The sequence below is a fragment of the Salmo salar genome, chromosome 28 (assembly GCF_965601325.2).
Source record: "Salmo salar chromosome 28, fSalSal1, whole genome shotgun sequence".
NCBI classification, from domain to species: domain Eukaryota; kingdom Metazoa; phylum Chordata; class Actinopteri; order Salmoniformes; family Salmonidae; genus Salmo; species Salmo salar.
The window spans coordinates 21,277,405-21,293,643 of NC_138318.1; the positions used below are offsets into that span (position 1 = coordinate 21,277,405).

Below are 16,239 nucleotides of genomic sequence, written 5' to 3' on the forward strand. Positions count from 1 at the left end.
AATGTTTTAGCAGTAGTCGGTGTTAGCCTACATTCTTGTGAGGGCGTAGAGTAGACTATGCCTCTTAGTCTGCATCTAAATAATGCGCTCCATACCGTGTCCTCCAATGCGTTTTCCCTAGCTACCAATAGACTGTAAATGAGCTATCTCAGAATATATAGGCAGATAACGGTTAACATAACGACCATTAATGTATTTTTATTCGAAATGACACCATATGGAACCAAGAAGCACAACTCCCATTGAGATAGGCCATGTTGTGCACACACCCTGACGCATACAGTACATAGTGGCATTTTCAATGCAGCATAAGGCTAACCTAGTCTACTTTTTGAATGATCCGTGATATAGTTTATGATTATATAGCCTAAAGTGTAGGCTAGATATAGTAGCATAGCTACATATTTGATTTAATTCACGAAAGCCACTGGAAAGTCAATGATATCAGTGTGAATAATATAGAAAGGCCCGTCAACCAGCAATTACATTTTTAGAGAGCATAGAATATACATTTTTAGTGGTGTTTCAGTAGTAGAAATTAAACAGTAGAGTGACAGTAATCTATTTCATAGCTTTTATTTGTTTTATTTTTAATACATTTTCTCCCCACATATATTTTGCGGAATCACAATTGCCAGATAATTAAGAGGATTGATTGATTATGATGAATGTCAATCTTCACTGAACAAAAATAGAAACGCAACATGTAAAGTGTTGGTTCCATGTTTCACAAACTGAAAGAAAAGATCCCAGACATTTTCCATACGCACAAAAAGCTTATTTCTCTCAAATTCTGTGCACAAATTTGCTTACATCCCTGATAGTGAGCATTTCTCCTTTTCCAAGATAATCCATCCACCTGACAGGTGCGGCATATCAAGAAGCTGATTAAAGAGCATGATCATTACACATGTGAACCTTGTGCTGGGGACAATAAAAGGCCACTCTAAAAGGTGCCGTTTTGTCACACAACACAAGGCCACAGATGTCTCAAGTTGTGAGGGAGCGTGAAATTAGCATGTTGACTGCAAGACTGTCGACCAGAGCTGCTGCCAGAGAATTTAATGATAATTTCTCAACCATAAGCCGCCTCCAACGTTGTTTTAGAGAATTTGACAGTACGTCCAACCGGCCTCACAACCGCAAACCGCGTGTATTGTGTCGTGTGGGCAAGCGGTTTGCTGATGTCAATTGTGTTCAACAATGAACACAATTACATTTTATTCATGGCAATTTGAATGCACAGATATACCGTGACGAGATCCTGAGGCCCATTGTGAGGCCCATTTTTTATGTGTATCTGTGACCAATCTATGTGAAATCCATAGATTAGGGGCTAATGCATTTTTTTAAATTGGTTGATTTCTTCATATGAACTTGAACTCAGTAAAATCAATCAAATTGTTGTATGTTGCATTTATATTTTTGTTCAGTATAGTTTTTTCTACCATTGTATAGGAGGGGTGGAAGACTAGGGGAAGGTGTCAACGTGACATAGTTGGACAGGGAAGGCAGACTACACGGCTAGTGTTTTTATTATACCTCATACCTACAGACATGCAGGCACACACACACACACACACACACACACACACACACACACACACACACACACACACACACACACACACACACACACACACACACACACACAGACAGACAGACAGACAGACAGACAGATACACATGTACTCACACACACACACATTAGGAAGTTATTACTGTATAGTGTGTGGGTCAGAAATAGCCCTGAAGTGCCTGGCTGACTGGGAGCGACCTAGCCCTCCTCTTGGCCCTGTCAATCACAGCTCAAAACAAGATGGCAGACTGGACAGGCTGGAGATTTATTTTAACAGGCAAGGTTAAGTATTTGTTACTTTATAATAGTGATTATGACAACATTGACAAGCGGTTTTATTATTGACAAAGATCACTTCTTCTATAGCAAATATAATTTGTGTTTTATGATGGATATTTTAGAGAACTTGCCAGTGATTAAATACAGTAGGTGTCTAACAAGAGGAGTCATGTTGTGCTGCCAGTATATATATACAATTTTGAAGTTATATGACATTATGTGAAATTACAGAAAATATAGTTTTAACAGCTATGCTGCGTAGTGGTGTGGACATGGTGTTTAAGTGCAAATCAGTTCACTGTCCAAGTTTCATGTTATTTGTAACCTCATGTAACTTTGCCATATCCAATAGTGATATCCTTTGGTACTTGTGCTCCTATCTACATGTACGCAGTGTGTGTGACCAGTGTACTGGTGGTCGAGGCAGACATCACTGCTCATACCCCTGTGGGACAGCTGTTTGTGTTCGAGCTGCAGAGAGAGACCTTCCAGAATGATTTTGAACCCTTCCTGAAACACTATGGTAAGGCTGAGATTTCAGTAAGTCACCTCTTAGTGTACAGTTTAACTTTCCACTGGGCACACCACGTCATTTCAACGTGGGTAATATTTGGTAGATACATGTACATTAATCAATGAGATTCCAACCTATTTTCACCCACTCAAAAAGACTGCCAAAAGTTTGTTGAATTCCAATTTGTTATTATGCTTTCAACCATCTAAAAGCACAACCAAATTCCAATGGAAAAAAAAGTCCGATTTTTGGTTAATTGTCACCTAATTGTGTTATCACCGTGCTTTCAACCATTTAAAAGCACACTAAAGTTCAAATGAGAATACAATGTCAGGTATTTTGTTTATTTAATACAACAATCTTAATGTGTTTTCACTGTGCTTGATCTAATAGCACAATCAAATGACCTGGATTACAGTTAGTTGACATTACATTAAAGTATCGTACAAGTGATCAATTCTGTTTGAGATTCTGTGCAGATTATTAGAGCAATTGTGAAGATTTCCACAGACCTGCGACCCTGAACATAAGAAGACATTTCTTGTGACTGTATCCTCAAAATGTGTCCATGGCTGTGTTACTCATTTTAAGGTTGAATATATATACTGTTACATTAGTTTGTAAGATAGCCTTAACATTTAGGTATTTACTGTCTTCCAAAGGTAATATTGAATTGTGTTTGGTTGACAACATAACCAAATATCAACATTTAAAGGAAATGTATCTACTGCTTGTATAGTTCCATCTGAGCCACTGGCTTAATCCTATTCTTTACCTTTTATTTTTGGATGGGATGGAGACCTGAATCCAGAAAATAATTTGTTAACTTGTCCAGAAGTTAAAAGGCTATTTACTCTATTGCAAAAGTTATATTGAATTGTGTTTGGTTGCCAACGCAAACAAATATCAAGTTTAAAAGGAGATGTATCTCCTTCTTGGACAGTTCCATCTGAGCCACTGAGACTGGTTTTAATTCCAGTTTGTCTACAAATGAAAGAATAGGACTAAATCAAATCAATCTTTACATATACTTTAAAAACTGCTTGATTTGATCTAATCCTATTATTTCACTTTTATTTTTGGCCGAGATGGAGACTTAAATCGAAGGTATTTATTATTAACATGTAGATTCTATTTGAAATCAACCAAAGCTTGAAACCCTAGGCCTATATGTATTGTCTATTTTTAGTTGAATCCTGGGCTGAATTTAAACAACAGCTGTTGATGACTTCCCAAATTATATAGGCCTAAATAACATCTTTGATGATATATGACTGTTAAGGTTTGGTTTCATTTCATTTGCTCTGTTGAACCTACACTTTGAAATGACTTCGATAGTGAATCTATTAAGTGGATATGTTTCAACAATTGTTCCCATGATAGCACATTGGTGACAGTCATTGAAAAAGATCAAAGCTAAGCAGGGCTGGGCCTTGTTAAAACCCTGGATGTGAGACTGGAGGGATAACTGTAGATAGATCAACTCTCCAGTAGGAGGTGCTGTCCAGCCTATTGTATTCTTATAGTGGATATATCAACATATATCAACATATTTTATACAAGGTTTGTCTATTTAGAAAAATGATTACCATGATGACATAATCCTATGGTTGAAATTTTAAACTCAAAACAACAGTTGCTAACTTTTTTTATATCTAATGTATTTTCCATGTAAATTGACACGTCACAATACGTTGACAAATTAAGTTGAAACAACGTTAATTTAACCAGTTCGTGCCCAGTGGGTTGAAGCTTGTGGTTACTAATAGCAATAATCTATCAATGTAAAGCCTTCCCAATGAATAGATATAAATGTTGGTTGTTTATTGTAATTTCTTAATATTTTTACACTTAAAGCTTCAATACATGTATTGTTATGTCCCAACTGACATTCATACAACAAATCAGCGGGTATCATCAGGTAGGTGTCGGTAAGGTTCAAATGATATACAACCAACAACCATAATGCATCTCTCTTCTCTCCCACTCTCCCATTCTGAAAAGCAGGGCGGGTCTACAATGATCCCATGCTGTTTAAGTGCAACATGCAGTCCTTCCCGGACCTGCCTGGCTGGCTTCGATTTACCCAGAGGCACCACTATGATAACGGCTTCCTCTACGGCACCCCACTGGCCCAGGGAAAGAGTATGATAGAGGTACACAGTGCAGACTCATCAACTAGGGGTGCTCTGAGATACACACAGATTACGTCCCAAATAGCACCCTATTCCCTACATAGTGCACTACTTTTGACCAGAACCAGGTTGGGGAATAGAGTACCATTTGGGACACAGTCACACTGTCATGAGGATCTAGTTTATAACTTCTTTCAGTTGAAATAAGTCGCTCTGGATAAGAGCGTCTGCTAAATGACGTAAATGTAAATGTAAATATCTATGGTTCTGCATTGAAAAATGTTAAACATATTTGAAGAATGAATGTGAAGGATATTTCTGGGCACAGTATGTAGCTTGTAATGGTCTAAGGATAAGATCTTTTTACATTTTGTATTTTTTTTTATCACCTTTATTTAACCAGGTAGGCTAGTTGAGAACAAGTTCTCATTTACAACTGCAACCTGGCCAAGATAAAGCAAAGCAGTGTGACACAAACAACAACACAGAGTTAGACATGGAATAAGCAAACATACAGTCAATGTGGCGAATAATTACAACTTTGCAATTTAAACACTGGTGTGATAGATGTGCAGAAGATGAATGTGAAAGTAGAGATACTGTGGTGCAAAGGAGAGAAAAAAAAGAACAGTATAGGGATGAGCTAGTTGGATGGGCTATTTACAGATGGGCTATGTACAGGTGCAGTGATCTGTGAGCTGCTCTGATAGCTGGTGCTTAAAGTTAGTGAGGGAGAAATTAGTCTCCAGCTTCAGTGATTTTTGCAATTTGTTTCAGTCATTGGCAGCAGAGAACTGGAAGGAAAGGCGGCCAAAATAGGAATTGGCTTTGGGGGTGACCAGTGAAATATACCTGCTGGAGCACGTGCTATGGGTGGGTGCTGCTATGGTAACCAGTGAGCTGAGATAAGGCGGGGCTTTATCTAGCAAAGACTTATAGATGACCTGGAGCCAGTGGGTTTGGCGACGAATATGTAGCGAGGGCCAGCCAACGAGAGCATACAGGTCGCAGTGGTGGGTAGTATATGGGGCTTTGGTGACAAAACGGATGGCACCGTGATAGACTGCATCCAATTTGCTGAGTAGAGTGTTGGAGGCTATTTTGTAAATGACATCGCCGAAGTCAAGGATCGGCAGGATAGTCAGTTTTACGAGGGTATGTTTGGCAGCATGAGCGAAGGATGCTTTGTTACGAAATAGGAAGCCGATTCTAGATTTAATTTTGGATTGGAGATGCTTAATGTGAGTCTGGAAGGAGAGTTTACAATCTAACCAGACACCTAGGTATTTGTAGTTGTCCACATATTCTAAGTCAGAACCGTCCAGAGTAGTGATGCTGGACGGGCGGGAAGGTGCGGGCAGCGATCGGTTAAAGAGCATGCATTTAGTTTTAATTGCATTTAAGAGCAGTTGGAGGCCATGGAAGGAGAGTTGTATGGAATTGAAGCTCGTCTGGAGGTTAGTTAACACAGTGTCCAAAGAAGGGCCAGAAGTATACAGAATGGTGTCATCTGCGTAGAGGTGATTCAGAGAATCACCAGCAGCAAGAGCGACATCATTGATGTATACAGAGAAAAGAGTCGGCCCAAGAATTGAACCCTGTGGCACCCCCATAGAGACTGCCAGAGGTCCGGACAACAGGCACTCTGATTTGACACACTGAACTCTGTCTAAGAAGTAGTTGGCGAACCAGGTGAGGCAGTCATTTGAGAAACCAAGGCTGTTGAGTCTCCCGATAAGAATGTGGTGATTGACAGAGTCGAAAGCCTTGGCCAGGTCGATGAATACAGCTACACAGTATTGTCTCTTATTGATGGCGGTTATGATATCATTTAGGACCTTGAGCATGGCTGAGGTGCATCCATGACCAGCTCGGAAACCAGATTGCATAGCGGAGAAGGTACGGGGATTCGAAATGGTCGGTGATCTGTTTGTTAACTTGGCTTTCAACAGAAAGGCAGTGTAGGATAGATATAGGTCTGTAGCAGTTTGCGTCTAGAGTCTCCCCCTTTGAAGAGGGGGATGACCGCGGCAGCTTTCCAATCTTTGAGGATCTCAGATGATACGAAAGAGAGGTTGAACAGGCTAGTAATAGGGGTTGCAACAATTTCTGCTTATCATTTTAGAAAGAGAGGGTCCAAATTGTCTAGCCCTGCTGATTTGTAGGGGTCCAGATTTTACAGCTCCTTCAGAACATCAGCTATCTGGATTTGAGTGAAGGAGAAATGGGGAGGCTTGGGCAATTTTCTGTCGGGGGTGCAGGGCTGTTGAACAGGGTAGGGGTGGCCAGGTGGAAAGCATGGCGAGCCGTAGAAAAATGCTTATTGAAATTCTCAATTATTGTGGATTTATCGGTGGTGACAGTGTTTCCTAGCCTCAGTGCAGTGGGCAGCTGGGAGGAGGTGCTCTTATTCTCCATGGACTTTACAGTGTCCCAGAACTTTTGGGAGTTTGTGCTGCAGGATGCAAATTTCTGTTTGAAAAAGCTAGCCTTTGCTTTCCTAACTGCCTGTGTATATTGGTTCCTAACTTGCCTGAAAGTTGCATATCGCGGGGGCAATTCGATGCTAATGCCGTACGCCACAGGATGTTTTGGTGCTGGTCAAGGGCAGTAAGATCTGGAGTGAACCACAGGCTATATCTGTTCCTGGTTCAAATTTTCTGTGAATGGGGCATGCTTATTTAAGATTGTGAGGAAAGCACTTTTAAAGAATAACCAGGCATCTTCTACTGACGGAATGAGGTCAATATCCTTCCGGGATACCCGGGCCAGGTCGATTAGAAAGGCCTGCTCACGGAAGTGTTTTAGGGAGCGTTTGACAGTGATGAAGGGTGGTCGTTTGACTGCAGACCCAATACGGATGCAGGCAATGAGACAGTGATCGCTGAGATCCTGGTTGAAGACAGCGGAGGTGTATTTGGAGGGCAGGTTGGTTAGGATGATATCTATGAGGGTGCCTGTGTTTACGGATTTGGGGTTGTACCTGGTAGGTTCATTGATCATTTGTGTGAGATTGAGGGCATCAAGCTTAGATTGTAGGATGGTGTTAAGACATCCCGGCCATCCTTTAACATCTCATTGTTTCTCTTTCCATTTCAGATCACAGTGACTAACAAACGGAGCTATGACACATTCAGAGACAGACTGATCATAACGATTGACCCTCCAGGTATGTATTCTGTGATGGGAGAACAGTTCTGGGAAATCATTTATTACAACATACTATCGAGTCTAAACATCCAAAATGACACTACTTTTTTACAAAGGCTCAAAATGGCACCCTATTACCTATATGAGTGATTCTACAGAAGTGGTGTAAATTGCTGTCCCACCCCAAAAAAAGTATCCAAACTTCGGCAATAACAAACATATTGTTCAACTGATATAGTATAAATTCATTGTTTATACACCTATATCTATTGAGAGGTGGCTGTCCCAAACCCTGACTCATGTTTGAAAATAAAGCAATTCATGATTATTATTTTCTAACACTATTATTTCAATAGAACATATTGAGTTGTTCTATTATTACATTGAAAGATACTGATCTAATTATTTGTTTTGTTTATTTCACATGAGGTTGGTGGCACCTTAATTGGGGAGAGTGGGCTTGTGTTAATGACTGGAGCGGATTAGGTGGAATGGTATCATACATGGTATCCAGGTGTTTGATGCCGTTCCATTTGCTGAGTTCTGGCCGTTATTATGAGCAGTTCTCTCCTCAGCAGCCTCCTGTGGTTTAGCTTTTTTAAATCTTTCTCTGAAAAATGCTGTCCCCACTTTTGATGTCACTACAGAAACACACTTTAAAAGACTTTAGAATGAATGTCCCTTAAGACACATATCTACACATATCAGGTGATGGGATTGCACCCCTCTCCACTATGGCCACTGTAGTCTGACTGCAAGCATTTTGGAGAGAATTTGTGAGCAAGTTGGAAATATGTAAAGTATGGTTTTGGGACTAAAGTATATGTTTGCTGGGATGTACATCTGTCCAAATGAAAGATAGCCAGACATACAGTATGTTAGCTATGGGAAATCTTTAAAGTCAAAAATCAGTCAAAAATGATCCAAACCGAAACGATCACAACCGAAACAATTGACACCATAGAGATATATAGAGGTCTCATCTTTGTATCTGTGCCATTATGGAGTCTATGACAGCACGGGCAGCACCATTGAGGCTGTCTCCAATTTAAAGTTGTACAGTATGCGCTATACTCTACCAACTGAGCTACAGAGGACCACCATGTGGACAAGTGCACACTTCAGGAAAAAGTGTAGAGTATTGAGATGCATAGCCACCACTGGGCTCCAACCCTCCAAAAGCCCAAACATTGACATATATTTGGCAAAACATAGACGTCTATAATGCTATACTGTACTGTACTCTACTGTACTGTGCTCTACTGTATTGTGCTCTACTGTACTATGCTGCACTGTACGCTACTGAGCTCTACTGTACTCTACTGTACTGCACTCTACTGGGCTCTCATGTACTCTACTGTATTGTGCTCTACTGGACTGTACTCTACTCTACTGTTCTCTACTGTACTGTACTGTACACTATCATACTGTTCTTTACTGTACTGTACTCTACCAGACTGTGTTCTGCTGTACTGTACCATACTGTACTGTACTGTACTGTAACCTACTCTACTGTACTCTACTGTACTATACTATACTGTACTGTGCTCTACTATATTGTACTCTACTCTACTGTACTGTAATCTACTGTACTGTAACCTACTCTACTGTACCCTACTTTCCTATGCTCTACTGTATTGTGCTGTACTGTACTGTGCTGTACTGTACTGTACTCAAGTTTACTCTACTTTAGTTTTTTACAATTGAAGAAGGGCCCATGGACTCTTGATCTATTCGGTCTTTAAGGGTCTGGATCTTGGGACCAATGTCTTGGTATAAATATTGGTCTTGGCTCCCGGATAGTCTTTGCTTTCTTTACAAACCATAAGAAACCCAATTTGAAGAAGACAATGCGCTCTGATCATAGGCTGATCACTCCCAACCCATAGGAATCCCCACCCAGTTGACTACTTTTAAATGGTGGAAGCCCTCAATGGCAATGCCTATACCAAAACGAGTTAGTCCCATCTAGAGCCCTGTATTTATCTTTATGATTGACATTTGACACCGAAACGCCTGTTATTTTTTGCCAAAATAAAGATAGGTAAATTTAAACATTTTAAAACATAATTAATTAGATGCATAAGTAATTCAATCAATTAACAAGTTTCAGATTCATACAATCAACATTAATATTTTACAGAGAACAATAGAGATTATATTTCTCTAAATTCAATTTAAAGGTTTTGAAAACCAACTTAAAAATAATATTTTAACTATTTTGTTAATTTGGTATGCAAATACGATTTCTAAATGAATCTGTACTAGAAGGTTAATCAAAATGATCACTAATGTGCATGGTTCTCCCTTTACAGCAACGTTTACACTATGCTAGTAGTGACACAGTTAGTGGGGGTGGTAAGGAATTCAGGTAAATATTTCAGTGTGTAGATATGTCTATCTGACATATGTTAGAAGACATGTGTGCTTAAAGTTTGGGAGAAATAGGATACAAATCTGATTTTTTTTCAACCCCCTATTTACTCCACTTCTGTAGAATGACCGATATAGTGCACTCTACCTTTGAGCAGAGCCCTATGAGGGCTGATCAAAAGTAATGAATTGGGTGCCATTTCAGATACACACAGTGACAGCAGTGAATACTGGTTTATTTGTTTCTCCCATTGGCCTTTCTTTCAGCAAAGAGAATGCCCTACCAGGCTGAGTTCTTCATCCCACTGAGGGAGATTGAGAAGGTGCTGCCCTCTACAGTTCAGATAGAGATCAGGCAGGATATGATGAGGATGTGGAAGACAGACAGGCTGGACTTTGTCAACATCACGTCTGCGTTGGACCGAGGTGGCCGTGTCCCTCTGCCTCTGGCTGGACACTACGAAGGGTAAAGAAGTGTCACATTTCAACTGTTGCTAACTGTCACTTCTACTAACTTTCAACAGAGAGAATCCCAGACCAGAAAGAGAAGTACACCATGAATTCACACTATTCATTCCCCAAGTAGGCCTTGTAGTGTACATATACACTACCGTTGAAAAGTTTGGGGTCACTTAGAAATGTTCTTGTTTTTTAAAGAAAAGCAAATTTTTGGTCCATTAAAATAACATCAAATTGATCAGAAAAACAGTGTAGACATTGTTAATGTTGTAAATTACTATTGTAGCTGGAAACGGCAGATTTTTTATGGAATATCTACATAGGCGTAGAGGCCCATTATCAGTAACCATCACTCCTGTGTTCCAAATGGCACGTTGTGTTAGCTAATCCAAGTTTATCATTTTAAGAGAAACAGACGCCTCACAAGTCTTCAACTGGCTGCTTCATTAAATAGTACCCACAAAACACCAGTCTCAACGTCAACAGTGAAGAGACGACTCCGGGCTCCTGACCTTCTAGGCAGAGTTCCTCTGTCTAGTGTCTGTGTTCTTTTGCCCATTTTAATCTTTTCTTTTTATTGGCCAGTCTGAGATATGGCTTTTTCTTTGCAACTCTGCCTAGAAGGCCAGCATCCCAGAGACTACTCTTCACTGTTGACGTTGAGACTGGTGTTTTGCGGGTGCTATTTAATGAAGCTGCCAGTTGAGGACTTGTGATGTATCTGTTTCTCAAACTAGACACTCTAATGTACTTGTTCTCTTGCTCAGTTGTCCTGGGGCCTCCCACTCCTCTTTCTATTCTGGTTAGAGCCAGTTCGCGCAGTTCTGTGAAGGGAGTAGTACACAGCATTGTACGAGATCTTCTGTTGCTTGGCAGAATCTCGAATGGAGTAGCCTTCATTTCTCAGAACAGGAATAGACTGACGAGTTTCAGAAGAAAGTCTTTGTTTCTGGCCATTTTGAGCCTGTGATCGAAGCCACAAATGCTGATGCTCCTGATACTCAACTAGTCTAAAGAAGGCCAGTTTTATTGCTTCTTTAATTAGCACAACAGTTTTCAGCTGTGCTAACGTAATTGCAAAAGGAGTTTCTAATGATCAATTAGCCTTTTAAAATGATAAACTTGGATTAGCTAACACAACGTACCATTGGAACACAGGAGTGATGGTTGCTGATAATGGGCCTCTGTACACCTATGCAGATATTCCATAAAAAATCTGCCGTTTCCAGCTATAATAGTCAATTTCAACATTAACAATGTCTACACTGTATTTCTGATCAATTTGATGTTATTTTAATGGACAAAAATGTGCTTTTCTTTAAAAAACAAGGATATTTCTACGTGACTCCAAACTTTTGAACGGTAGTGTATCTGAACAAAAATCGTCAAATCATGCAACGTGAAGATTTAATTTCAATGATCAGAAGACATTCAGCATTTTCAGTATCAAAACATTTTTTGGAGGATGAAAGAGGTCAAACTCAAACTGAAATTTAAATCAAGGGAATATTTTATTGACGTTATCAGCACATGATACATTACAGAATATACAGTAGGTACAGTACAGTCATTGTCAACTAAGCCAGTGTCATGCATTGGGTCCCAGGGTGTATGTGAAGGTGGGTTCAGACCAGTACTTCTCTGAGTGCTTGTTGACGCTCCAGACTGCTGAACACAGGAGACAGTGTGAAGCCGGGGGCAAGGCCAAGATCCCTGGGGACTGCAAGGTCTGCTCCTACCCAGGCAACTGTGTCACCTGGTGCAAGTCCACACTGGTGAGTCCACAAGCACTGGTATAAACAGCATTTTTTTGTCATTAGATTACTTTAGGGGAAAACATAGCATTACTAACAGTGACATTTATCTGAATGAATAATGAAATGAATCACCTGCAGGTATTATGTCAAATTCTTGTAGAGTGAGCTAATCTACACACATCCAAAGTCAGAGCTGCATTTAATGGTAAATCTGCCTCACACACAAGCATTGCCAACATGTTTTTTGCAATTCATTCTCAAGGTGTAGATTGGTGGGAACAAGCATTTTAATAATTTAAATAACATTAAATAGCATATCAACACGGTCATCACCTTATATTCCGTTGCTCCTAAATATGTATCCTCCTCTGCCATCCCTGTGTCTACTGTACATAGATTGATCTGTCCAGACCAGTGATCCCCCCTCCTGCCCCCACAATGGGCCCAGGGATCCTGGATGCTGGGGGGGTCTATGAACCTCCTGAGTCCCCCCCTCCCAGAGACTTCCTGCCAGACTACATTGTGACTGTGATCGTCCCCCTGGCTCTGGCCATCATCCTGTGTCTCCTATTGGCCTACATCATGTGCTGCAGACGAGAGGGAGTGTATGTTTTGTTTGTACTCCACTGAGATTGGCATTAGTCCTCTAACGTTGTTAAGTAATAACAACCAGCTATAACTTATCACTGGAAACCTTGTTGAATACGTTAAAATCTAGCAACCTTCAATTATGAAATATCTTTACGTTTGGCAACTTTGTATTACTATTCATAGTTGTTACATAACATGTTTTGTTATTTATTTGCAGTGAGAGAAGAGATGGAAAGACACCAGAGTACGTAGCCTTCCATTCCACATATCTAAACCCACTACATTATTTACATTTACTGAAGATGTATTACATCACACCATCAAGAAGATTAAGGAAGATGGACAAAGACATCATGTCTAATATTTTATACTATGATAATTGCCAAGGATAAGCTTAGTATCACCCCCACACTTGACTAATGTATATAAACCTTCCTCCCCTCTGTCTGTTCCTTTAGTATCCAGCTCTACCACCGCCACACCATCCATGGTAACACCAGTGAGCTGCGGAGCATGGCTGGGTGTCGTGGGGTCCCTCCTCCCCTCTCCACGCTGTCCATGTTCAACGCTCGCACCGGGGAGACGGCTCCACCGTTCCAGACTGACAGCCCCAGCATCCCCCTCATCCTGGCCCAGCAGTGAGTAGTCTACTGTCACTACTATTAGTAGAGTGTTCACTGCAGTAGATCAACCTGGTGGCCCAGCAGTGAGTACTGTTACTGGTAGAGACTCACTATAGTAGCTCAATCATAGCCTGGTGGTCTAGTTGGTTTGTGCTTTAGCCAACTTGTTTGTTGTCATAGATATTGGCTACAGGAGAGAGAGAGAGAGAGAGAGAGAGAGAGAGAGAGAGAGAGAGAGAGAGAGAGACAGAGAGAGACAGAGAGGGGAGAGAGAGGGGAGAGAGAGAGAGAGAGAGAGAGAGAGAGAGAGAGAGAGAGAGAGAGAGAGAGAGAGAGAGAGGGGAGAGAGAGAGGGGAGAGAGAGAGGGGAGAGAGAGAGAGAGAGAGAGAGAGGGGGGAGAGAGAGAGGGGAGAGAGAGAGGGGAGAGAGAGAGAGAGAGAGAGAGAGAGGAGAGAGAGAGAGAGAGGAGAGAGAGAGAGAGAGAGAGAGAGAGAGAGAGAGAGAGAGAGAGAGAGAGAGAGAGAGAGAGAGAGAGAGAGAGAGAGAGAGAGTCGGACCAGTAACCGAACGGTTGCTAGATCGAATCCCTGAGCTGACAAGGTAAAAATCTGTCGTTCTGCCCCTGAACAAGGCAGTTAACCCACTGTTCCTAGGCTGTCATTGTAAATACGAACTTGTTCTTAACTGACTTGCCTAGTTAAATAAAGGTTAAATAAAAATGTGTTCCACTTGGATTATGATATTTGGTGTAACCTATACCACAACCTAGTGGAGCAACTTCAAAGTGAAGCAGTAAATTTCAAATCACGCATAAAGGTGGTTAATATTGGGGTTGATGGTTAATATTGCCATACAATTTACTTTTTATTTTATTCAACACATATATGTTATAAACACATTATTACTTTAATTAAACTAGCAATAAGCAGTTTAGTAAACAAAACAAAAGCAAAATCCTTGCTATTAAATTCAACCATAACGTTCAATTCTTCATTTGTTTTTGCAGGGAAATCAACACTGACACACTACCCAGGTAACACAGTGGAATACATGTGTCTGAATAAATGAGTACAACTGTACAACAAGAAGAAAAGAACGATTATGAAATACATACATGGATTCTTTTTTACAATATTGTTTTTGTTCCAACAGGAAATGAAGCCATCCAAACAGGACATACTGTACTTCCACTGAATGTATTATGGGTTTGCTGCTGGTTTGCTGTAGGATTTGAGATGTTTTCTCTTCACATTATAATTTCTTTATCCTCTTTCTTGATCACATTATACTTTGATTACAAATATTTTGGAGTGACTCCCCTTATGGAATAACCACATGAATTTCACATGTGAATGTTTGAAGTGTTCCAAAAAACACATGTTTTCATGTGATCAAATGTAATCTTATGTAAAGTAACATGTGATAACATGAAGTTAAACATGTGAAAACGTAATCACGTGAAGTGTTCCAAAAACACCATTTTCATATGATTTCACATGTGAAATTTATGGTGAAATCATGTGAGTTTTCTGTAAGAGTGAGTGTTGAGTGACTGTAACTTCTGAACTTGTGTTAAACATTTTTATGCATTGGTGGATTTAATTAATTCTGCCATAGGTTTGGACTAATGGAGTGCAATATGTATTTTTTGAAAACCAAATCCTTGGTAGATATATAGCCTACATGTAGAGGTAGAATTAATAGATTGAATGTTTTTCCTTAATAAAACCCCTAACCAACTGTATTATTGTTTTAATGGCCAGCGCCATCACCAATTATTATGTGTAATAATTATGTCATTACCATTTAACAACATTGGTCCATTGATTGCTTAATCAGAGGAGTGCTGCCAAGGCATGCCCAGTACTTACCATAATACTATCAAAGAGAAGCAAATTAGGAACACAATAAAAACAGCAAAATAGGCTACAACAAATACACAATTCAAAGTGAACCACACATAGGAGCATGCAGCATCGAATATTCCATTTGATCCAAATCATCTTTAGGAAGACAAATTCTCTTTTAAAAATATATATATTACCAGAATCAAAACTCCACTTGTCATCTGGGCTTCATATTCAAAACAAAAATGCAGATGATCCATAAAAGGGCATTGTAGTAGAATAGCATCCACAGAATCCACACGTTTCAGCATGTCTCCGTTTTGTGACTGGACCTGTGAACGTGTCTTGCCACGCGGCACTCTGGTTTGGAGGATTATGTTAAAACGACTTTCCATAGTAGACCTGCAGTAGGTAGACAGACAGTAACCCACACGGTAGCCTGCCCCACTCTGTCGTAATTCTAGAGCTGTTCCACGGGATTCCACCAGGGGTCAGTACAAGGCTACATTGCTAATTCTAGGATCCAACAAAACGGTGATAAGGCTCAGAAGCTTCAATCAAAATGTGTGGCTGACTATGCAGATGGTCATGTATATTATGGTCAACTAATTTATTATTTATTATTGTGTAATTCTTGTGTAGCTGCAAATTCGGAGCACTAGAGATTTAAAAAATTGTTCGTTTATTTCAACCAAAACAACTATGCCTAATAGCACATCACTTTTAATCCAAATTGCTCCTTACCATCCTGCATCTACTGTATGTCCCGCAAGTCACACTCAGGGTTCGATGAGGAGGAATGGATAGCCTATCAAGTCAGTTGTGACAAGGGCTACAGTTAATTCCTTAATATTATGTTTCCCAAGAAAGGGTTCAACATGGGCTTTAAGCCTAGAATATCAGATTTCAGGATTTTAAGGGAAGTTACACTT

General features: G+C 40.2%; 1 protein-coding gene across 2 annotated transcripts; it reads left to right on the forward strand.

Annotated features, from left to right (window-relative positions):
• The first annotated feature begins 1,728 nt into the window (after window positions 1–1,728).
• Window positions 1,729–15,202, forward strand: sgca (sarcoglycan, alpha). 2 transcript variants are annotated; one of them, XM_014179845.3, is made up of 11 exons: window positions 1,729–1,855; window positions 2,252–2,380; window positions 4,376–4,527; window positions 7,606–7,675; window positions 10,297–10,495; window positions 12,095–12,263; window positions 12,642–12,850; window positions 13,054–13,080; window positions 13,295–13,474; window positions 14,467–14,493; window positions 14,613–15,202. In XM_014179845.3, exons 1-11 carry the CDS (start codon window positions 1,819–1,821, stop codon window positions 14,617–14,619), a joined length of 1,206 nt encoding a protein of 401 aa, XP_014035320.1. In that variant the 5' UTR covers window positions 1,729–1,818; the 3' UTR covers window positions 14,620–15,202. The 2 variants fall into 2 exon arrangements, with proteins under 2 accessions (XP_014035320.1, XP_014035321.1); XM_014179846.3 differs by having other exon boundaries at window positions 4,379–4,527.
• The last annotated feature ends 1,037 nt before the right edge of the window (window positions 15,203–16,239 follow it).

Excerpts from the sequence above, each read along its gene's own strand:
- sgca (XM_014179845.3), top strand. The coding sequence starts at position 1,819 with ATGGCAGACTGGACAGGCTGGAGATTTATTTTAACAG. Across the intron at positions 12,264-12,641 it reads CCTGGTGCAAGTCCACACTG|ATTGATCTGTCCAGACCAGT; the intron begins GTGAGTCCACAA and ends TACTGTACATAG. Across the intron at positions 12,851-13,053 it reads TGCTGCAGACGAGAGGGAGT|TGAGAGAAGAGATGGAAAGA; the intron begins GTATGTTTTGTT and ends ATTTATTTGCAG.